Below are 24,588 nucleotides of genomic sequence, written 5' to 3'. Positions count from 1 at the left end.
TAATCTATGGGGGCAGTTTAATGGGGCAATTAATCTAAGTGGACACTGTGATGGGGCGACTAATCTAAGTGGACACTGTGATGGGGCAACTAATCTATGGGGGCACTGTGATGGGGCAAATAATCTATGGGGGGCATTGTGATGGGGCAACTAATCTATGGGGGCACTGTGATGAGTCAACTAATCTATGGGGGCAGTTTGATGGGGCAATTAATCTAAGTGGACACTGTGATGTGGCAACTAATCTATGGGGGGCACTGTGATGAGGCAACTAATCTATGGGGGCAGTTAGATGGGGCAATTAATCTAAGTGGACACTGTGATGTGGCAACTAATCTATGGGGGCACTGTGATGGGGCAAATTATCTGTAAGGGGCACTGTGATGGGGCAATTAATCTATGGGGACACTATGATGGGGCACCTAATCGATGGGGGGCACTGTGATGGGTCAATTAATCTATAGGGGCACTGTGATGGGGCAACTAATCTATGGAGGCAGTTTAATGGGGCAACTAATCTATGGAGGCAGTTTAATGGGGCAATTCATCTATGTGGACACTGATGGGGCAACTCATTTATGGGGGCACTGTGATGTGGCAACTAATCTATGGGGGCTTTTTAATGGGGCAATTAATCTAAGTGGACACTGTGATGGGGCAACTAATCTAAGTGGACACTGTGATGGGGCAACTAATCTATGGGGGGCACTGTGATGGGGCAACTAATCTATGGGGGGCATTGTGATGGGGCAACTAATCTATGGGGGCATTGTGATGAGTCAACGAATCTATGGGGGCAGTTTGATGGGGCAATTAATCTAAGTGGACACTGTGATGTGGCAACTAATCTATGGGGGGCACTGTGATGGGGCAAATTATCTGTAGGGGGCACTATGATGGGGCACCTAATCGATGGGGGGCACTGTGATGGGGCAATTTATGTATGGGGGCACTGTGATGGGGCAACTAATCTATGGAGGCAGTTTAATGGGGCAACTCATCTATAGAGGCAGTTTAATAGTGCAATTCATCTATGTGGACACTGTGATGGGGCAACTAATTTATGAGAGCACTGTGATGTGGCAACTAATCTATGGGGCAGTTTAATGGGGCAATTAATCTAATTGGACACTGTGATGGGGCGACTAATCTAAGTGGACACTGTGATGGGGCAACTAATCTATGGGGGGCACTGTGATGAGTCAACTAATCTATGGGGGCAGTTTGATGGGGCAATTAATCTAAGTGGACACTGTGATGTGGCAACTAATCTATGGGGGGCACTGTGATGAGGCAACTAATCTATGGGGGCAGTTAGATGGGGCAATTAATCTAAGTGGACACTGTGATGTGGCAACTAATCTATGGGGGGCACTGTAATGGGGCAAATTATCTGTAAGGGGCACTGTGATGGGGCAACTAATCTATGGGGGCACTATGATGGGGCACCTAATCGATGGGGGGCACTGTGATGGGGCAATTTATGTATGGGGACACTGTGATGGGTCAATTAATCTATAGGGGCACTGTGATGGGGCAACTAATCTATGGAGGCAGTTTAATGGGGCAACTAATCTATGGAGGCACTTTAATGGGGCAATTCATCTATGTGGACACTGTGATGGGGCAACTCATTTATGGGGGCACTGTGATGTGGCAACTAATCTATGGGGGCTTTTTAATGGGGCAATTAATCTAAGTGGACACTGTGATGGGGCAACTAATCTAAGTGGACACTGTGATGGGGCAACTAATATATGGGGGGCACTGTGATGGGGCAACTAATCTATGGGTGGCATTGTGATGGGGCAACTAATCTATGGGGGCATTGTGATGAGTCAACGAATCTATGGGGGCAGTTTGATGGGGCAATTAATCTAAGTGGACACTGTGATGTGGCAACTAATCTATGGGGGGCACTGTGATGGGGCAACTAATTTATGGAGGGCACTGTGATGAGGCAACTAATCTATGGGAGTAGTTTGATGGGGCAACTAATCTATGGGGGCACTTTGATGGGGCAACTTATCTATGGGGGCACTGTGATGGGGCAACTAATCTGTGGGTGTACTCTGATGGGGCAACTAATCTATGGGGGGCACGGTGATGGGGCAACTAATCTTTAGCGGGCAATGTGATGGGGTAACTAATCTATGGGGGCACTTTGATGGGGCAACTAATCTATGGGAGCAGTTTGATTGGGGCAATTCATCTATGGGGGCACTGTGATGAGGCAAATAATATATGAGGGGCACTGTGATGGGGCAACTAATCTATGGGGGCACTGTGATGGGGCAACTAATCTATGGAGGCGGTTTAATGGGGCAATTAATCTAAGTGGACACTGTGATAGGGCAACTAATCTATGGGGGGTACTGTGATGAGGCAACTAATCTATGGGGGCAGTTTGATGGGGCAATCAATCTAAGTGGACACTGTGATGTGGCAACTAATCTATGAGGGGCATTGTGATGGGGCAACTAATCTATGGGGGCACTATGATGGGGCAACTAATCTATGGAGGCAGTTTGATGGAGCAATTAATCTAAGTGGACACTGTGATGTGGCAACTAATCTATGGGGGGCATTGTGATGGGGCAACTAATCTATGGGGGCACTATGATGGGGCAACTAATCTATGGAGGCAGTTTGATGGAGCAATTAATCTAAGTGGACACTGTGACGTGGCAACAGATCTATGGGGGCACTGTGATAGGGCAACTAATCTATGGGGGGCACTGTGATGAGGCAACTAATCTATGGGGGCAGTTTGATGGGGCAATCAATCTAAGTGGACACTGTGATGTGGCAACTAATCTATGGGGGGCATTGTGATGGGGCAACTAATCTATGGGGGGCACTGTGATGGGGCAACTAATCTATGGGGGGGAACGGTGATGAGGCAACTAATCTATGGGAGTAGTTTGATGGGGCAACTAATCTTTAGATGGCACTGTGATGGGGCATCTAATCTATGGGGGCACTGTGATGGGGCAACTAATCTATGGGGGCACTGTGATGGGGCAACTTATCTATGGGGGGCACTGTGATGGGGCAACTTATCTATGGGGTACTCTGATGGGGCAACTAATCTATGGGGGTCACGGTGATGGAGCAACTAACCTTTAGCAGGCACTGTGATGGGGCAACTAATCTATGGGGGCACTGTGATGGGGCAATTTATCTAAGTGGACACTGTGATGTGGCAACTAATCTATGGGGGGCACTGTGATGTGGCAACTAATCTATGGGGGCACTGTGATGGGGCAACTAATCTATTGGGGGCACCGTGATGAGGCAACTAATCTATGGGAGTAGTTTGATGGGGCAACTAATCTTTAGCTGGCACTGTGATGGGGCAACTAATCTATGGGGGCACGGTGATGGGGCAACTAATCTTTAGCAGGCACTGTGATGAGGTAACTAATCTTTGGGGGCACTGTGATGGGGCAACTAATCTATGGGGGGCACAGTGATGAGGCAAATAATATATGGGGGCACTGTGATGGGGCAACTAATCTATGGGGACACTGTGATGGGGCAACTAATCTATGGAGGCAGTTTGATGGGGCAATTAATCTAAGTGGTCACTGTGATGGGGCAACTTATCTATGGGGAGCTTTGTGATGTGGCAACTAATCTATGGGGGGCACTGTGATGGGGCAACTAATCTATGGGGGGCACGGTGATGAGGCAACTAATCTATGGGAGTAGTTTGATGTGGCAACTAATCTATGGGGACACTGTGATGGGGCAACTAATCTTTAGCAGACACTGTGATGGGGCAACTAATCTATGGGGGGCACTGTGATGGGTCATCTTATCTATGGGGGACACTGTGATGGGGCAACTAATCTATGGGGGTACTCTGATGGGGCAATTAATCTATTGGAGCAATTTGATTGGAGCAATTCATCTATGGGGGCACTGTGATGGGGCAACTAATCTATGGGGGGCACAGTGATGAGGCAAATAATATATGGGGGGCGCTGTGATGGGGCAACTAATCTATGGGGGCACTCTGATGGGGCAACTAATCTATGGAGGCAGTTTGATGGGGCATTTAATCTAAGTTGGCACTGTGATGGGGCAACTAATCTTTAGGGGGCACTGTGATGGGCTAACTAATCTTTGGGGGCACTTTGATGGGGCAACTAGTCTATGGGGACACTGTGATGGGGTAACTAATCTATTGGGACACTTTGATGGGGCAACTAATCTATGGGGGCACTGTGATGGGGCAACTAATCTATGGGGACACTGTGATGGGGCAATTAATCTGTGGGGGCACTGTGATGGGGCAATTTATCTATGGGGGCACTGTGATGGGGTAACTAATCTATGGGGACACTGTGATGGGGCAAATAATCTATGGGGGCACTGTGATGGGGCAATTAATCTATGGGGGCACTGTGATGGGGCAACTAATGTATGGGGACACTGTGATGGGGCAATTAATCTATGGGGGCACTGTGATGGGGTAACTAATCTATTGGGGCACTTTGATGGGGCAACTAATCTATGGGGGCACTGTGATGGGGCAAGTGATCTATGGGGACACTCTGATGGGGTGATTTGTGGGGGTACACGGATGGGGCCAACTGATTTATGGGGTTATCCGATATACAGAAATGTACTATACTGCAGCTGAGCGGTCCTTAGATATGGTGGCTGCATTTGTTTTCTTTTTCCTTTGTCTTCCATCCTGCCAGTAACTCACTTCCTGTCCTAGGGTGACAACACTCACTGTACTGAGTCTATGGAGACGTTGTGTTGTCACCGTAGGATAGAAAGTGTGTTTGGACTACAGAATACTCCCCCCTGTCTATAACATAGTGAGGTGATGTTTTGTAGTCCACATAGAGAACTGGGACTGAAAACAGACCAGAGACAACGAGAGCAGAAAGTTCTGAGCTCTGTATATTTCCGGCAGGATGAAAAGTGACATTTTTGCACTAGTAGAAGGGATAGAAGAAGAGGGAATATTCTATTTCTTCATGCAGACCTGTGAAGTTGCTGAGAGGTCCCCTTTAAGGTCGGCCTGGAGTGGGGCTCTGAAGCCGTGATTGTTGAGCTCTTCTTGTCCAGGATAGGGACTCTGACGTCTTCCCTTCTTCTTGTCACAGGAAGAATACCTGAGCTCCTTGTTCAGTGAATATCAAGAGAAAGATGAAGAGGAGCAACAAAGAGCCTGCCGAAGATCCTCCAAGGGTAAGTACTAGCAGATAACTGCCCCCGCTTCCCCACAGCGACACACTTTATTCTCTATGAAATCTGCTGGTAGAATGGAAATAACCTTGCCTTAAGTCTACCCCCGAGCAGCGGAAATATTCTGGTAATTACTGGGCATGGACACGTCGTTGCCTCCCCTTTCCAACCCTCTGACCACCCCATTGGTCTGTGAAGCTTCCTGTCATACATGTACTGCATGATGACCACTAGATGGAGCTGCAGATCATCCTTATTTCCTTATTCCTGCTGGGGGGACGTCAGAGTCAGGATGGGGGGTGTCGGTGTAATATTCCTGGGGGGACGTCAGTGTCGGGATGGGGGGTGTTGGTGTAATATTCCTGGAAGGACGTCAGTGTCAGGATGGGGGGGTGTTGGTGTAATATTCCTGGGGGGGACGTCAGTGTCAGGATGGGGGGTGTCGGTGTAATATTCCTGGGGGGACGTCAGTGTCAGGATGGGGGGGTGTTGGTGTAATATTCCTGGGGGGACGTCAGTGTCGGGATGGGGGGGTGTCGGTGTAATATTCCTGGGGGGACGTCAGTGTCGGGATGGGGGGTGTCGGTGTAATATTCCTGGGGGGACGTCAGTGTCAGGATGGGGGGTGTTGGTGTAATATTCCTGGGGGGACGTCAGTGTCGGGATGGGGGGTGTCGGTGTAATATTCCTGGGGGGACGTCAGTGTCAGGATGGGAGGGTGTTGGTGTAATATTCCTGGGGGGACATCAGTGTCAGGATGGGGGGGTGTCGGTGTAATATTTCTGGGGGGATGTCAGTGTCAGGATGGGGGTGTCGGTGTAATATTCCTGGGGGGACGTCAGTGTCAGGATGGGGGGGTGTTGGTGTAATATTCCTGGGGGGACGTCAGTGTCGGGATGGGGGGTGTTGGTGTAATATTCCTGGGGGGACGTCAGTGTCGGGATGGGGGGTGTTGGTGTAATATTCCTGGGGGGACGTCAGTGTCAGGATGGGGGGTGTCGGTGTAATATTCCTGGGGGGACGTCAGTGTCAGGATGGGGGGTGTCGGTGTAATATTCCTGGGGGGACGTCAGTGTCAGGATGGGGGGGTGTTGGTGTAATATTCCTGGGGGGACGTCAGTGTCAGGATGGGGGGTGTTGGTGTAATATTCCTGGGGGGACGTCAGTGTCAGGATGGGGGGGTGTTGGTGTAATATTCCTGGGGGGACGTCAGTGTCAGGATGGGGGGGTGTCGGTGTAATATTCCTGGGGGGACGTCAGTGTCGGGATGGGGGGTGTTGGTGTAATATTCCTGGGGGGATGTCAGTGTCAGGATGGGGGGTGTCGGTGTAATATTCCTGGGGGGACATCAGTGTCAGGATGGGGGGGTGTCGGTGTAATATTCCTGGGGGGACGTCAGTGTCAGGATGGGGGGTGTTGGTGTAATATTCCTGGGGGGACGTCAGTGTCGGGATGGGGGGGTGTCGGTGTAATATTCCTGGGGGGACGTCAGTGTCGGGATGGGGGGGTGTCGGTGTAATATTCCTGGGGGGACGTCAGTGTCGGGATGGGGGGTGTCAGTGTAATATTCCTGGGGGGACGTCAGTGTCAGGATGGGAGGGTGTTGGTGTAATATTCCTGGGGGGACATCAGTGTCAGGATGGGGGGGTGTCGGTGTAATATTTCTGGGGGGATGTCAGTGTCAGGATGGGGGTGTCGGTGTAATATTCCTGGGGGGACGTCAGTGTCAGGATGGGGGGGTGTTGGTGTAATATTCCTGGGGGGACGTCAGTGTCAGGATGGGGGGGGTGTTGGTGTAATATTCCTGGGGGGACGTCAGTGTCAGGATGGGGGGTGTTGGTGTAATATTCCTGGGGGGACGTCAGTGTCAGGATGGGGGGTGTCGGTGTAATATTCCTGGGGGGACGTCAGTGTCAGGATGGGGGGTGTCGGTGTAATATTCCTGGGGGGACGTCAGTGTCAGGATGGGGGGGTGTCGGTGTAATATTCCTGGGGGGACGTCAGTGTCAGGATGGGGGGGTGTTGGTGTAATATTCCTGGGGGGACGTCAGTGTCAGGATGGGGGGGTGTCGGTGTAATATTCCTGGGGGGACGTCAGTGTCAGGATGGGGGGTGTCGGTGTAATATTCCTGGGGGGACGTCAGTGTCAGGATGGGGGGGTGTCGGTGTAATATTCCTGGGGGGACGTCAGTGTCAGGATGGGGGGGTGTTGGTGTAATATTCCTGGGGAGATGTCAGTGTCGGGATGGGGGGGTGTTGGTGTAATATTCCTGGGGGGACGTCAGTGTCAGGATGGGGGGTGTCGGTGTAATATTCCTGGGGGGACGTCAGTGTCAGGATGGGGGGTGTCGGTGTAATATTCCTGGGGGGACATCAGTGTCAGGATGGGGGGGTGTCGGTGTAATATTCCTGGGGGGACGTCAGTGTCGGGATGGGGGGGTGTTGGTGTAATATTCCTGGGGGGACGTCAGTGTCGGGATGGGGGGGTGTTGGTGTAATATTCCTGGGGGGATGTCAGTGTCAGGATGGGGGGTGTTGGTGTAATATTCCTGGGGGGACGTCAGTGTCAGGATGGGGGGGTGTCGGTGTAATATTCCTGGGGGGATGTCAGTGTCAGGATGGGGGGGTGTTGATGTAATATTCCTGAGGGGACGTCAGTGTCAGGATGGGGGGTGTCGGTGTAATATTCCTAGGGGGACGTCAGAGTCGGGATGGGGGGGTGTCGGTGTAATATTCCTGGGGGGACGTCAGTGTCAGGATGGGGGGGTGTCGGTGTAATATTCCTGGGGGGACGTCAGTGTCAGGATGGGGGGGTGTTGGTGTAATATTCCTGGGGGGACGTCAGTGTCGGGATGGGGGGTGTCGGTGTAATATTCCTGGGGGGACGTCAGTGTCAGGATGGGGGGGTGTCGGTGTAATATTCCTGGGGGGACGTCAGTGTCAGGATGGGGGGTGTCGGTGTAATATTCCTGGGGGGACGTCAGTGTCAGGATGGGGGGGTGTCGGTGTAATATTCCTGGGGGGACGTCAGTGTCAGGATGGGGGGTGTCGGTGTAATATTCCTGGGGGGACGTCAGTGTCAGGATGGGGGGGTGTCGGTGTAATATTCCTGGGGGGATGTCAGTGTCAGGATGGGGGGGTGTTGATGTAATATTCCTGAGGGGACGTCAGTGTCAGGATGGGGGGTGTCGGTGTAATATTCCTAGGGGGACGTCAGAGTCGGGATGGGGGGGTGTCGGTGTAATATTCCTGGGGGGACGTCAGTGTCAGGATGGGGGGGTGTCGGTGTAATATTCCTGGGGGGACGTCAGTGTCAGGATGGGGGGGTGTCGGTGTAATATTCCTGGGGGGACGTCAGTGTCGGGATGGGGGGTGTCGGTGTAATATTCCTGGGGGGACGTCAGTGTCAGGATGGGGGGGTGTCGGTGTAATATTCCTGGGGGGACGTCAGTGTCAGGATGGGGGGTGTCGGTGTAATATTCCTGGGGGGACGTCAGTGTCAGGATGGGGGGGTGTCGGTGTAATATTCCTGGGGGGACGTCAGTGTCAGGATGGGGGGGTGTCGGTGTAATATTCCTGGGGGGACGTCAGTGTCGGGATGGGGGGGTGTCGGTGTAATATTCCTGGGGGGACGTCAGTGTCAGGATGGGGGGGTGTCGGTGTAATATTCCTGGGGGGACGTCAGTGTCAGGATGGGGGGGTGTTGGTGTAATATTCCTGGGGGGACGTCAGTGTCAGGATGGGGGGGTGTCGGTGTAATATTCCCGGGGGGACGTCTATGATATCATAGTCTGTATGTTCTCACTGTTTATCAGTGTCACTATTCATTCTAGATATTTTGTGAAGTATTAATAGGATATTGCTTTATACCATTGTTTTGTATATGAATTATTAAACCACTTATTTATCCACCATTTTGTGTTGTCTTGCAAACCATGCAAATCATTTAACCACTTCAGTTCCGGACCAATAAACACCTTAAGGACCAGAGGTCTTTTTGCAATTTCGCACTGCGCTGCTTTAACTGGTAATTGCGCGGTCATGCAATATTGCACCCAAACGAAATTTGCGTCCTTTTCTTCCCACAAATAGAGCTTTCTTTTGATGGTATTTGATTGCCTCTGCGATTTTTTTTTTTTTGCGATATAAATGAAAAAAGAGCGAAAATTTTGAAAAAAAAAGATATTTTCTTCTTTTTGTTATAAGAAAAATCGAATAAACTAAATTTTAGTCATACATTGAGGGCAAAATTTATTCAGCCACATGTCTTTAGTAAAAAAAATGTCAATAAGCGTATATTTTTTGGTTTGCGCAAAAGTTATAGCGTCTACAAACTAGAGTACATTTTCTGGAATTTACACAGCTTTTAATTTATGACTGCCGATCTCATTTCTTGAGGTGCTAAAATGGCAGGGCAGTACAAATCCCCCCCAAATGACCCCATTTTGGAAAGTAGACACCCCAAGGAAATTGCTGATGGGTATGTTGAGCCCATTGAATATTTATTTTTTTTGTCCTAAGGGATTGAATAATGACAAAAAAAAAAAAAAAATTTTTTTTTACAAAAAGTTGTCACTAAATGATATATTGCTCACACATGCCATGGTTATATGTGAAATGACACCCCAAAATACATTCTGCTGCTTCTCCCGAGTACGGGGATACCACATGTGTGGGACTTTTTGGGAGTCTAGTCGCGCACGGCACCCCGAAAACCAATCACCACCTTCAGGATTTCTAAGGGTGCAAATTTTTGATTTAACTCCTCACTACCTATCACAGTTTCGAAGGCCATAAAATGCCAAAATAGCACAAAACCCCCCCAAATGACCCCATTTTGGAAAGTAGACACCCCAAGCTATTTACTGAGAGGCATGTTGAGTCCATGGAATATTTTATATTTTGCCAAAAGTTGCGGGAATATTACAAACTTTTTTTTTTTTTGCACAAAGTTGTCACTAAATGATATATTGCTCACACATGCTATGGGCAGAAGTCAAATTACACCCCAAAATAAATTCTGCTGCTTCTCCCGAGTACGGGGATACCACATGTGGGGGACTTTTTGGGAGCCTAGTTAACTAGCTACCTAGCGACACTAGCGACACTGATGCAGCGTTCAGAAAAATTATCGCTTAGTGACACTGGCAAAAGGGGGTGAAAGGGTTAACTAGCGGAAATCAGGGGGTTAAAACCATTATTGGGTAGTATATCGGGGTACCTAGCGCTATAAAAACCTGGCGGTGAACCTAAAAAAATAACTAGCTACCTAGCGACTGTAGCGACACTAATGCAGCGATCAGAAAAACGATCGCTTAGTGACACTGGCAAAAGGGGGTGAAAGGGTTAACTAGCGGCAATCAGGGGGTTAAAAACATTATTGGGTAGTATATCGGGGTACCTAGCGATATAAAAACCTGGCGGTGAACCTAAAAAAATAACTAGCTACCTAGCGACACATGCAGCGATCAGAAAAATGATCGCTTAGTGACACTGGCAAAAGGGGGTGAAAGGGTTAACTAGCGGCAATCAGGGGGTTAAAAACATTATTGGGTAGTATATCGGGGTACCTAGCGCTATAAAAACCTGGCGGTGAACCTAAAAAAATAACTAGCTACCTAGCGACTGTAGCGACACTAATGCAGCGATCAGAAAAACGATCGCTTAGTGACACTGGCAAAAGGGGGTGAAAGGGTTAACTAGCGGCAATCAGGGGGTTAAAAACATTATTGGGTAGTATATCGGGGTACCTAGCGATATAAAAACCTGGCGGTGAACCTAAAAAAATAACTAGCTACCTAGCGACACTAGCGACACATGCAGCGATCAGAAAAATGATCGCTTAGTGACACTGGCAAAAGGGGGTGAAAGGGTTAACTCTAGGGGCAATCAGGGGGTTAAATCTTTATTGGGGGGTGATAGGGGGCTACCCTGGACCTAACACTAACTGTCCTGACAGTTTTTACTGTCACAACTGACACTGAATGCATTGATCAGTAAAGAAATGATCAATGCAATCAGTGACACTGTGACTGGGGGGGGAGGGGGGGCGGGGGGGGGATCGGGGGGCGATCGGGGGGGGGATCGGGGGGGGTTTGTGTGCCTGTGTGTACCTACATGTCAGTGTAGTGTTCGTGCAGACTTACTTTTACTCTTCTCCTCGTAGTCCGGTCAAAAAGACCGCCCCGAGGAGAATGACATCACTTCCTCCTTCCTGTGTAAACAATACACAGGGGAGGAAGCTTCTCATTGGCCAGGAGCGATCCAGAGGGGGTGGCCGAAAACGAACGGCCATCCCCTCATCACGGAGCGCTCCTGGACCGAATCGGACCGCCGTAACCAGCGGGAGGGGGTCCGATGGGACCCCCCACCTGCTGGAAGGCAATCACGTAGATGTACGTGATTATGCCTGCCTGTGCCATTGTGCTGACGTACAATGGCAATACGGCGGTCCTCAAGTGGTTAAAGTCCCAACTCCTTTTCTTTCAAATCGCTAGCAATTCGCCCGCGTGCTGAAAAATATATAGTCAACACCAGAAGAAGGACGAGGAACAGAGAAGAAGGGCAGGGACCAGAGAGGAAGGGGAGGACCAGAGAGGAAGGCGAGGACCAGAGAAGAAGGGGAGGTACCTGTCAGAAACCATGAAACAGACTGAGACAGAAGTACAATCAAATCACACTTGTTTATTAATAAAAATAAAAAGGTAAATAGAAAAAGCGCAGTCAAGCATAGCCAGAGTCCAGTAGCCAGATCGGGTGGTCAGCCAGTCCAAAGTTCATTAACCAGATCGGGTAACCAGCCAGGCCAGAAGTCAGGGGTCCAAGGAGAGTAACTGCAAGCAGGATAAGACGCCAGGTGGGATGTTAGCAAGCCAGTCTTGAAACAAACAGCAGGAGATGGTTCCATGTGATGTGCCCATCGCGAAGGCAAATGGAAAAGTGAGCAGGAAGGCCTTAAATAGGCAGGTCAGATGAGCATCATCGGGAACAGCTGGTAACTGTGGAAAGAGAAGAGAGCTGGCAATTAGCCGACAGCTGAGCAGCCAGCCCAGAGGAGGAAGGGCTAAGCCAGCCCTGACAGTACCCCCCCTCAATGACCCCTCTCCCTCGGAGGGCCACTGGGCTTGAGGGGAAACCGTCTATGGAACTCGCGGAGAAGGACAGGGGCATGTATGTCAGAGGATGAAACCCAGGAGCGTTCCTCCGGACCGTACCCCTTCCAATGCACCAGGTACTGTAGGCGCCCACTGAACCTACGGGAGTCAACAATGGATTGTACTTCATACTCCTCATGGTTCTTTTTTTTTTTTTTTTGAAAAATGTTTATTCGGTTTTACAAACAAACAAAGATCACATTAAATAACCAGATTGTTTGACAGAAACAAAAAAAATCTACACAATAAAGCAGCTGACAATACCCGTACACCAGTTCAACATGTTAACAGAGTAACCCTTGGAAGACATACAGTTATAGAAAGTGAGACAGATGATAGAAAATAGTCAAAATAAAACAAATATCAGCACAGTAGAAAGTTGAAGTCCTCAAGGAGGCTTGAAGATAGCCGGGTCTCCGCTTGAAAGTAATTTAAGTCTACCCAAAGAATCTGTTAGGTCGTGTCGGAGGTACCATTCCGTGTAGCGAAACGGTTGCATGGCCCCCTGAAGATCTGAGTGGGACAGCGTGGTTTCCATGTAATTGCGCCACCTCGCAAAAAAGTGGCGGGTGGGTTTAGGATTTCTGGTAATGGTGTCCAGTCTCTCCATGTAGAAAAGCGATTCAATGGCCTTTTGAACCATTGATAGTGAAGGTGGTGTCTTGGAGATCCATGTTTGCATTATGGTTCTGCGGGCAACAAGGAGGCTCAGTTGGGCCCATTTTGAAACTGGGGTCCAACTCTGATCCCCCGGCGGAGCAGTTTGAGGAATATAACCAAATAGGCATAGTGTAATCTCTCTCGGAATCCGTTGGTGAGAGACAGAGCTAATATAGTCAGTAACATCAGTCCAGTAGGTATCAATGGTAGGACAGACCCAAAGACGATGCAACAACGTTGGGTGAGGCTCAGAACACCAAGGACAAATTTTCAAATTGCCATTATCCTTATCTATGTATACAGGATAGTACGCTCTGTGAAGCAGCTTAAATTGCGTCTCACGCCATGTTTCAGAAAGGGTAAGTTTCCGTACCCGTCTGTATCCCTCCAATAATTTATCTGGAATATCTTCGTCTTGCAGAAGGGTCGCCCACTGCCGGAATGGAGTGAGATGATATTTGTCAGCCTGATGTTGAATGAGGTGAGAGTAAAGATTGGTGATCGAGTAGTCTCCAGAGGCCACCGCCGTATCGATGAAAGACTTCTGAAAGGGGTCCGTTTGCGGACCGCAAAGGGAGCCCAAGTAGTCAATCAGCTGATAATAGTAAAAAAGATGGGTCGGTGGAAGCGAAAATTCCCGAGATAGGACTGCAAATGATTTAAACTTGCGAGAACCAGTGTTAAAGACAGCTTTGGTAGATGTAAGACCCTTTATTCTCCACTGCTCAAAGATAACATGTAGCGTGGACGGTAAAAACATGGGATTCCCCTGAATAGGAAGATAACTTGACACGGATGTTGGCAATCCCAGTAGTTTGCGGATCTCCCTCCAGGCAACAACAGTATCCCTAATCAGCAGGTTAGATTTCAGATGAGACGGTAAAGCCTGTATTTTGGAGTGAAGAATTGCTGCCAATGAATATGGTGCCGTCATAGCCTCTTCCAGTCTAACATTGCAGTACCTAGAGTTGCCTGACAACCAATCTAGACCCTGACGTAGGAGGCATGCAAGGTTATAAAAGCGAAGGTTAGGTACCCCTGCCCCGCCATCAGTCTTCGGGAGGCACAGTTTGCGGAGAGCTATACGTGCTCTTTTACGAGACCACAAAAAGGCCGACAGTGCCTTGTAAATTTTCTGGACATCAGTGTGTTTCAGCAGAAGGGGTATAGTTTGCATGGGGTATAGCAGTCTAGCAAATGATATCATTTTAAACAAATGGCATCTCCCGAAGAGTGATATAGGCAAAGCTGTCCATAGATCTAATTCCTGCACTATTTTGGAAATAAGTGGAGGGTAATTCAACCCGTATAACGACGTCGGTTCCCGTCCAATGTGTATACCGAGATATGTGATGTGATGTTTGGCTATAGTGAACGGGGAGTAATGTATCCATTTATGGGACATCCTGGGGTTCAGGGGTAATATTTCACTCTTGTCAAAATTAACTCGAAACCCCGAGCATTCCCGAAAGGTGGCAAGGGTTTTTTGCAGCTTGTCAAAATCCGAAGTGGGATCAGTGGTGAACAACAGGACATCGTCCGCAAAAAGAGCGGATCGCAGTGTGTGCTGACCTATCGGTAGACCACTGATCCCAGCCTCCGAGTTGAGCCAGCGAGAGAGAGGTTCAATCGCCAAGTTAAACAGTAGTGGTGACAGTGGGCACCCCTGTCTGGTTCCCTTGGATAGAGGTATGAAGTCAGACATGGAATCTGGGGTAACCAACCGTGCTGTGGGGGACAAATACATCAGGCGTAAAAATTGCAGGACGGGGCCCCGAAAGCCAAATTGCTCTAGCACCCTGAACAGCCAAGGTAGACTCACGTTATCGAATGCTTTTTCCGCGTCTAGAGAGATTATGGCTACGTCTTGTGTGGGGTGATTTTTGGCATAGTGAAGGGCTAGAAGGACTTTGCGAATGTTAAGGGTAGCAGAACGTCCAGACACAAATCCTGATTGGGCCGAGTGGAGCAGCGAAGGGAGAAATTTGGCTAGTCTAGCGGCAATTATTTTAGATAAAATTTTCACGTCTACATTTATAAGTGAAATTGGCCGATAGGAGCCAGGCATAGTGGGATCCTTGCCTTTTTTGGAGATCAGTTTTATGTGAGCATGCGAACCCGTGGGCAAATAAGGACCTCCCTGCCACATGCCCGCATAAACAGTCTGGAGGGTATCCGGCAAGTATTCCACTGTAGATTTGTAAAATTCCACCGAATAGCCATCCGGACCAGGCGCCTTGCCCGCGGACATGATCGATATAGTGCGTTTGACCTCTTCGAGAGTAATGGGGGCATTGAGTTCAGTAAGGTGGTCATCCTGTATGGTCGGTAGATTAACGGAGGACAAAAAAGCGTCGGCCATATCTATATTAGTTAAGTCAGCTTTGTATAAATTAGAGTAGTAGTTGGTAAGAATGGCATTAATTCTATCCGCGTCTGATGTAACTGAGCCGTCTAAATCTCGCATAGAATGGATGCGAGTGGTTTTCCTGGGTCCCGCGCATAATTTCGCAAGGAGTTTGCCTGATTTGTTCCCGTATCTATGAAAGTATAGTTTGGAGTATGCCAGTTGAGACAACTCCTGTTGCTCAGCCCAAAGGTCAAATTCCCTTTTGGCTTGGGTCCAGTCCTGAATGTGCTTCGGCGTGCGGTGTGTGAGCAGGCGCTCATGAGCTGCTTTAAGCACTCTACTAGAGGCCTCATACTGGCGTCGATTGTGTTTTTTCAGTTGCGCAGTGTATGATAATATTCTGCCTCTCATGAAAGCTTTACCCGTGTCCCAAAAAAGATTAGGATCCGAGACGTGCGCGCTATTCGTGGTCGAGTAGTCAGTCCATGCAGTCCTAAGCATGTCTTGAAAGTCCGGGCTGTCAGCCAAATAGGAGGGAAACCTCCATACCTTCGGCCCTCGAAGGGTACCTGTGAGTGATAACTGCACTACTACCGGACTGTGATCCGATATCCTGGCATCTAGAATTTCTGAATCTCTAATGAATGGCGTCAATGCGGGTGATGCAAAGAAATAATCGATGCGTGAGAAAGACTGGTGCGGAGGAGAGAAAAAGGTATATTCTTGGCTCGTAGGGTGCTGTAAGCGCCATATATCAGTGAAGCTTATGGAAGACAGGGCTTGGGCTAATGGAGTAGGTTTGGGTGCAGTAGAAGTCAGTGCAGTCCCACTACCGGTGCCAGTCTTAGAACGGTCAGTTATGACGGACATCACCGAGTTGAAGTCTCCTCCAACCAGATGCTGTGAGTCAGGGAAGGCTAAAATCCATTGAATGACATCCTGGTAGAATGGCGAACTCGGAGAGTTAGGTGCGTAAATATTAGTGATGGCCATGGGGGTTGAGTCAATGATCAACTGTACTGTCACCTTACGACCCTCATTGTCAGCTTTAACAGATACTATTTCGTGCGGGAGACGTTTATGTATTAGGATGGCTACACCAGCCTTACGTCCAGTGGCAGGCGAGCCATAGACCTCACCCACCCATAATTTACGTAGCCGTTGTAAATCCTCTACCGTGAGGTGAGTCTCCTGCAGTAAAGCTATGTCCGCTCGAAGGCGTTTCAGGTGCCTCAGTACAGCCATGCGCTTACACGGAGATCTAAGCCCCTTGACATTCCACGAGATAACTTTCACGTCACATCCACCAGTGATTGATGGGACAGGAAAGATAGCCGGGTAGAAATACTAGTGGTTAGTGCAAGGACAGTCTTGCTGTGCTCAAGAGTCCCCGCGTTCGTATGTCTCAATATACAATCAACAGGCCTCAAAGGTCTAGAAACTAAAACAGGTGTCAGCATCTGGTGTACAACTACAAAAACTAGGTATCTATGCATCGATAAGGAACACAATGTGTGTGGTAACATCCCAACATATATGAACTTTCCTTTTTTCCACATGAGTCACAACTTTCAGACTCGGCTACCAGCCCCGTCCCGTCCCTCCCCAGATGGCAGTAAAGGGGCCAAAAAGGGAGACAGTGGAACTCAGAGAGAATGAATCGGATTTAAGGGTGATAAAAAGAGAAAACAAAAGATAAACAGGGTAGCGAGTGTACCCAGTACCCCACAGGGACACAAGACTGAGTGAATTGAGAGGAGAAGCAAAACCCTAGGGAGGGCAAATATACCAGCAATGAAACCCCAATTTCGCAGGGTAGGGGTAGAGGGTGAGGGAGCCGAGGTGAAAACTGCGATCCCCATTTACATAAAACGTACAACTTTTTAGCAAACAGTAGTGACAGTAAAAAGTGGCAATCAACAAGGCAACCTGTGGTGTATGCAGCCTCTGCTTGTCCAAGCAGAGCGGAAACAGAAAAAACTAGAAGCAGAAGAAAAAGTGCAAGTCCAAAATCAAAGGCGGGCTGAAGTCATGAAGCCGTCATTGGGGCACTAGGCGTTCAGACGGCATCCCTTCGTATGCATAGGCTAGTTCCACGACTTTTTAAAAGGGTCGAAGAGAAAGAGGGGGGGGAGCTCAATTGAACATAGAGTCTCACCATAAGGTCCTCCCATATTCGGCGAAACGAAGAACTTGTCAGCGGTTTCCGGAACGATCGTCCTTGGGTGTGACCCTGATGCGCTTGTGTGGAGGGTTAATGGTACTGCGGTGAGACTTAGGAGATGCAGTCGACCTGTTCCCTAAGTTTGGAGAAGATGCGTCTGACACGTTCGATTGATCCATGGCAGAGCCCAACGATTCAACGTACCGTTCGGCTGCTCCCGGCGTAGTAAAGGTGAGCTGCTCTCCTTCGTTGCTTTGGAGGCGTAGCGTGGCTGGATACGCCAAAGAGAACTTGACACGAAGGTTGTAGAGAGCCGTACAGACCGGTGAAAAGGCTTTGCGTCTGTGCATAACATCCACAGAATAGTCAGCGAATAGGAGCAGTTTGACCCCGTCGATCACTAACGAACGTGAAGTACGAAATTTCTGCATAATAGCCGTCTTGTCGGCGTAATTGAGATATTTCACGATGACATGCCGGGGCTTGGAGCGTGATTCAGACGGCTGACCGATACGATGCGCTCGTTCGACTGTGCACGGCGTACGAAGGCCCAGTTGTTCGGGAATCATAATGGCGCATAAAGCTGATAATTGGGCCGAGGAAACCGATTCCGGGAGGCCGATTATGCGTAAATTGTTCCTTCTGGATCTATTCTCCAAATCGTCCAGCTTCTCCCAGATCTCCTTCTGGGTATGAAGGACCCTGTTTAGCGTAGCAGAGGTACCTGCAGCTTCATCCTCCAGGGCCGAAATACGATCCTCAGCCTGTTGGAGTCTCTGAGCCTGGGCCCGTACTTCCAGGTGAAGCTGCTCCAGCCCCCTATTGACTGCTGCATCCACTGTGGCTGTGAGCGTGGGACCCAGTAGGAGGACAACGGCGTGAGCTATGCCCTCCGGTGATGCTGGGTCTGCCTGTGGTGGCGCCGCGGCAATCGGCGAGTCAGAAGGCATCGGGGCCTGTTCAGTCAGGTGCGGCGCGGCCGCCATGTTGGCCGCGTGTGTCTCTCCCCCAGGCGGGAGCCCCGCCGAGGCTGCTTTAGCGTAGGATCGCTCCACAAAACGATCCATGAGGGGTCACCCTGCCGCAGGTAAGGTGTCGGTTCTCTCCGAGGTCCGTAGCGGAATTTAGAGCAGTATTGGCGAGGAGGGACACGGGAGCTGAGGGTGATCACCTCCTCCTCATGTGGCGCCGGAACCGGAAGTACCCTCCTCATGGTTCTCAACCTGAATAGGGTGAGGACGTGGCACCGAGGTGGTAAATCGGTTACAGACCAACGGTTTCAATAAGGAGACATGAAACACATTTGAGATGTGCATACTAGGAGGAAGGTCCAACGCGTAAGCTACTGGGTTAATCCTGCGAAGGTTAAGGAAAGGCCCAATAAACCGAGGTGCAAACTTCATTGAGGAAACACAAAGCCGGAGGTTACGAGATGACAGCCAGACCCCGTCCCCAACCTGGTAGGAAGGTGCAGGCAGGCGTATGCAGTCAGCATGGAGTCTGTACCTATCATTAGCATGACGCAAAGCCTCCTGGACTTGTACCCAAGTGGAACGAAGACCACGGAGATGCTCCTCTAACGCAGGAATACTTTGCGGAACAAACGAGTCAGGCAACATGGAAGGTTGGAAACCATAATTCACCATAAATGGAGACAATCGGGAGACAGAATTCAAGGCACTGTTGTGAGGAAACTCTGCCCAAGGTAAGAGGTCAGACCAGTTGTTATGATGGTCAGAAATATAGCAACGTAGGAATTGCTCCAAGGACTGATTGGCTCGTTCTGCGGCCCCATTAGACTGCTGGTGATACGCAGAAGAGAACACAAGCTGAATTCCCAACTGTGCACAAAAGGCTCGCCAGAACCGGGAGACAAACTGACTGCCCTTATCCGAGACAATCACCTTGGGTAGCCCATGTAAGAGAAAGATCTCCCGAGCAAAAATGGAAGCCAGTTCCTTAGAGGTGGGCAACTTCTTAAGTGGAATACAATGCCACATCTTTGAGAACCGGTCAACCACCATAAGGATAATGTGTTGCCTTGGGAGTTGGACAATTCCACTACGAAATCCATAGACAGGTGAGTCCAGGGCCTCTCTCCATTGGGTATGGGTTGTAGGAGGCCCACTGGAAGGTGTCATGGAGTCTTATTCTGAGCACACATGGGACAGGCAGCTATGAAGGCAGTAACATCAGCCCTTAGACTAGGCCACCAGAATTGTTGGGAGATGGCCCAAATGAGTTGATTCTTCCCAGGGTGGCCAGCTGCCTTGGGAGAATGGTAAGTCTGGAGCACTGCAGTACGGAGACTCTCTGGGACAAAGCAGCGGTCACAAGGTTTATCAGGAGGAGCATGGACCTGAGCAGCAAGAATTTTGTCACCCAAAGGAGAAGTAAGACTGGTGCGAACCGTAGCCAGAATACAATCAGGAGGAATCATAGGAACCGGAACCGACTCCGACTTGGAAGTGGAGGAAAATTGTTGTGACAAGGCATCAGCCCTTACATTCTTAGTACCGGGTAAGAATGAGACAATGTAATTAAAGCTCGACAAGAAAAGAGCCCATCGCGCCCTTCTGGGAGAGAGTCGCTTAGCCTCAGACAAGAATGTAAGGTTCTTATGGTCAATAAGAATGAGAACGGGCACAGTGGTACCTTCAAGGAGATGTCTCCATTCTTTCAGGGCTAAAATGATCACCAACAGCTCTGTCACCAATCTCATAATTGCACTCCGCAGGTGACAATTTCTTGGAAAAGTAGCCACACGGATGCATAGCGCTCTCAGAGGTAGGACGTTTAGACAGAAGGGGCGCCAACTCCAGTCTCAGAAGCATCAACTTCTAGGATAAAAGGCAACGTAGGATCAGGATGTGCCAACACAGGAGCAGAAACAAAGGCAGCCTTGAAAGTCTCAAAGCCCTTAATGGACTCTGAAAACCAATTCTGTGGGTTACCGTCCTTTCTGGTCATATCAGTCACAGGCTTGACCAGAGACGAGAAGTTATGAATAAACTTCCGATAGTAGTTGGCAAAGCCCAGGAAACGCTGCAGAGGACGTAAACCCATGGGTCTAGGCCACTGTAGGACTGCCGACAGTTTCTCTGGGTCCATCGAAAAACCAGCAGTGGAAATGACATAACCCAGGAATGTAACCTGTTCCCGATGGAACTCGCACTTCTCCAGTTTACAATGAATGAATGAATGAATGAATGAAATACTTGTATAGCGCACAATGCGAACTGAATCGCCTCTAGGCAATAGAGATTGTTCTCTCTTAGTTTCTGAAGTACACGACAGAAATCTGTGTGTTGTCTCTCCAGGGACTTGGAAAATATGAGGATATCATCGAGATAAACCACCACACACAATTGCAAAAAATCTCGGAGGACATTGTTAATAAATTCCTGGAAAACTGCCGGGGCGTTACAAAGGTCAAAAGGCATTACCAGGTATTCATAATGGCCTGTTCTGGTTTTAAACGCAGTTTTCTACTCGTCGCCCTCCTTAATGCGCATGAGATTGTATGCCCCTCCCAGGTCAAGCTTTGTGAAAACCGTTGCTCCCTTGAGATGGTCAAATAACTCTGTAATCAATGGAATCGGTTAGGCATTCTTAATCGTGACACGATTGAGACCCCTATAATCTATACACGATCTCAATTCACCGCTCTTCTTTTTCACAAAGAAGAAACCAGCACCAGCAGGAGACGAGGACTTGCGGATGAAACCTCGAGAAAGGCCGGTGTGGAGGCAAACTACCGGCTTGACCTTTATCAAAGACATCGCCAAAATCACGGTACTCCTCCGGCAAGGAGGGGAGTGAAGCGGTGCTCAGGACCTTGGATACCTTCAGGAAGCATGTCTCACTGCATTGTGGTGACCAGAAGAGAACCTCAGCACAGAGCCAATCAAAAGAGGGGTTGTGCCTCTGTAACCAAGGATAACCAATAACCAGCGGAAATCTGGGTGAGGAAATAACTTGGAATTGGATTATCTCATGGTGAAGAGCCCCTACGGCCATGGACAACGGAACCGTCTCATGAGTCTCATGGGCAGGCTGTAAAGGTCTCCCATCAAGAGCCTGAATGGCAAGTGGAGTGTCACGCAGCTGCAGTGGAATCGAGTGCTGCGAAACAAATGCAGCATCAATGAACAGGCCTGCAGCCCCAGAGTCGATTAGAGCCTGTATCTCGATGGACGACTCAGCCCAAGAAAGGGTGACCAAAACCAGGAGCTTATCCTTCTGGATAACTGGGGACGAAACAATGCCACCTAAGGTCTGTCCATGACAGGACCTCAAAGTTCGGGCGTTTCCTGGAAAGGTAGGACAAGACTTCAAAAAGTGACCTGCCTGGCCACAATAAAGGCACAATCTCTCCCTCCTCCTAATGGCTCTCTCATCCGCAGAGAGACGCGTGAAGCCCAGGTGCATGGGTTCATCTTCACTGACCAACTCAGTACCAGGAGGCATGGGTGGTGAGGGAGGCATGGGAGGCGAGGGAGGCATGGCAGGCGAGGGAGGCATGGGAGGCGAGGGAGGCATGGGAGGCGAGGGAGGCATGGCAGGCGAGGGAGGCATGGGAGGCGAGGGAGGCATGGGTGGCGAGGGAGGCATGGGTGGTGAGGGAGGCATGGGAGGTGAGGGAGGCATGGGTGGTGAGGGAGGCATGGGAGGTGAGGGAGGCATGGGAGGTGAGGGAGGCATGGGTGGTGAGGGAGGCATGGGAGGTGAGGGAGGCATGGCAGGCGAGGGAGGCATGGGAGGTGAGGGAGGCATGGGAGGCGAGGGAGGCATGGCAGGCGAGGGAGGCATGGCAGGCGAGGGAGGCATGGGAGGCGAGGGAGGCATGGGTGGTGAGGGAGGCATGGGAGGTGAGGGAGGCATGGGAGGTGAGGGAGGCATGGGAGGTGAGAGAGGCATGGGAGGTGAGAGAGGCATGGGTAGTGAGGGAGGCATGGGTGGTGAGGGAGGCATGGGAGGTGAGGGAGGCATGGGAGGTGAGGGAGGCATGGGTGGGACTACAAAGCTCAGAGGCAAACGTACAGGAGGCTTCTGCAAGCGCTCCTTAAGAGAAAGTCTTTCTCTGAGTCTGGAGTCAATGAGGATGGCAAACGAGATCAAGCTCTCCAACTCAGTGGGTATATCTCGGGCTGCTTTCTCATCCGATGGAATCCGAGAGACCACGAGAAAAAGCAGCCACGAGGGCCTCATTGTTCCAAGCAACCTCTGCTGCCAGAGTACGGAATTCAATGGCGTAGTCGGCAACAGTTCTCGTACTCTGATTGATGGACATGAGGCACTTGGCAGCAGAAGCGGAGCATGCGGAACGTCAAATACCATTTTAAAGGAGGCCACAAACTGAGGGTAACTCAAGACAACAGGTTTTTGCATCTCCCATAGAGGGTTAGCCCAGACCAAGGCGGTCTCAGAAAGCAAAGATATCACGAAACCGACTTTGCTTCTGTCCGTGGGAAACGCCTGGGGCAGCATTTCAAAGTATATCTCAACCTGATTAATAATCCCTCTGCATTGAACTGGATCGCCCCCAAATCGCTGGGGAAGCGGAGCAGAACCAGACATACCTTTTATAGAGGTAATACTCGAGGCGGGTGCCTGCACAGAGACTGGCGCAGCAGCAGGGACGGCCTGCGACTCAGGTTGTACCAGAGCACCCACCGTGGGGGATTCCAGGTGAGCCGTGCGATTCAGGAGCGTTTGTAACGCCAAGGCAAACTGATCCATGCGGTGATCTTGCTCATCCAATCTGGAAAAAATATCACCAACAAGTGTATTGACTGTATCTTCTGAATGCATGGCCTTCGCCTACTGTCAGGTACCATGAAACAGACTGAGACAGAAGTACAATCAAATCACACTTGTTTATTAATAAAAAGGTAAATAGAAAAAGCGGGGTCAAGCATAGCCAGAGTCCAGTAGCCAGATCGGGTGGTCAGCCAGTCCAAAGTTCATTAACCAGATCGGGTAATCAGCCAGGCCAGAAGTCAGGGATCCAAGGAGAGTAACTGCAAGCAGTAGAGAAGCCAGGTGGGATGTCAGCAAGCCAGTCTTGAAACAAACAGCAGGAGATGGTTCCATGTGATGTGCCCATCGCGAAGGCAAATGAAAAAGTGAGCAGGAAGGCTTTAAATAGGCAGGTCAGACAGCATCATCGGGAACAGCTGGTAACTGTGGAAAGAGAAGAGAGCTGGCAATTAGCCGACAGCTGAGCGGCCAGCCCAGAGGGGGAAGGGCTAAGCCAGTCCTAACAGTACCAGAGAAGAAGAGCGAGGACCAAAGAAGAAGGGCAGGGACCAGAGAAGAAGGGTGAGGATCAGAGAAGAGGGGCAGGGACCAGAGAAGGACAGAGACAAGAGAAGAAGGGCGAGGACCAGAGAAGAAGGGCAGGGACCAGAGAAGAAGGGCGAGGAAAAGAGAAAAGGGGCTGGGACCAGAGAAGAAAGGCAGGGACCAGAGAAGAAGGGCGAGGACCAGAGAAGAAGGGCAGGGACCAGAGAAGGAGGGCAGGGACCAGAGAAGGAGGGTGAGGACCAGAGAAGAAGTGCAGGGACCAGCGAAGAAGGACGAGGACCAGACAAAGGGAGAGGACCAGAGATGAAGGGAGAGGACCAGAGATGAAGGGAGAGGACCAGAGAAGAAGGGAGAGGACCAGAGAAGAAGGGAGAGGAACAGAGAAGAAGGGCAGGGACCAGAGAAGAGGGGCAAAGATCAGAGAAGAAGGGGGAGGACCAGAGACGAAGGGAGAGGACCAGAGAAGAAGAGCAGGGATCAGAGAAGAAGGGAGAGGACCAGAGATGAAGGGAGAGGACCAGAGAAGAAGGGAGATGACCAGAGAAGAAGGGCAGGGACCAGAGAAGAGGGGCAAAGATCAGAGAAGAAGGGCGAGGACCAGAGACGAAGGGAGAGGACCAGAGAAGAAGGGCAGGGGCCAGAGAAGAGGGGCAAAGATCAGAGAAGAAGGGGGAGGACCAGAGACGAAGGGAGAGGACCAGAGAAGAAGAGCAGGGATCAGAGAAGAAGGGAGAGGACCAGAG

At 50.0% G+C, this 24,588-nt stretch overlaps 1 protein-coding gene across 2 annotated transcripts in view; it reads left to right on the top strand.

The window, feature by feature from the left end:
- Nucleotides 1-24,588, top strand: part of LOC143956949 (uncharacterized) — a 134,620-nt gene that overhangs the window by 64,155 nt on the left and 45,877 nt on the right. For both annotated transcript variants that reach the window (XM_077467125.1, XM_077467124.1), the window contains exon 3: nucleotides 5,127-5,211. In XM_077467125.1, the coding sequence (XP_077323251.1) occupies nucleotides 5,170-5,211 (42 nt within the window). In that variant the 5' untranslated portion in view covers nucleotides 5,127-5,169. The remainder of the gene's footprint in view (nucleotides 1-5,126; nucleotides 5,212-24,588) is intronic.

Source organism: Lithobates pipiens, unplaced genomic scaffold (assembly GCF_037356315.1).
Source record: "Lithobates pipiens isolate NorthernLeopardFrog02 unplaced genomic scaffold, aLitPip1_a1.2 Scaffold_47, whole genome shotgun sequence".
NCBI lineage: Eukaryota > Metazoa > Chordata > Amphibia > Anura > Ranidae > Lithobates > Lithobates pipiens.
This window is presented reverse-complemented; position numbering and strand designations above follow the sequence as displayed.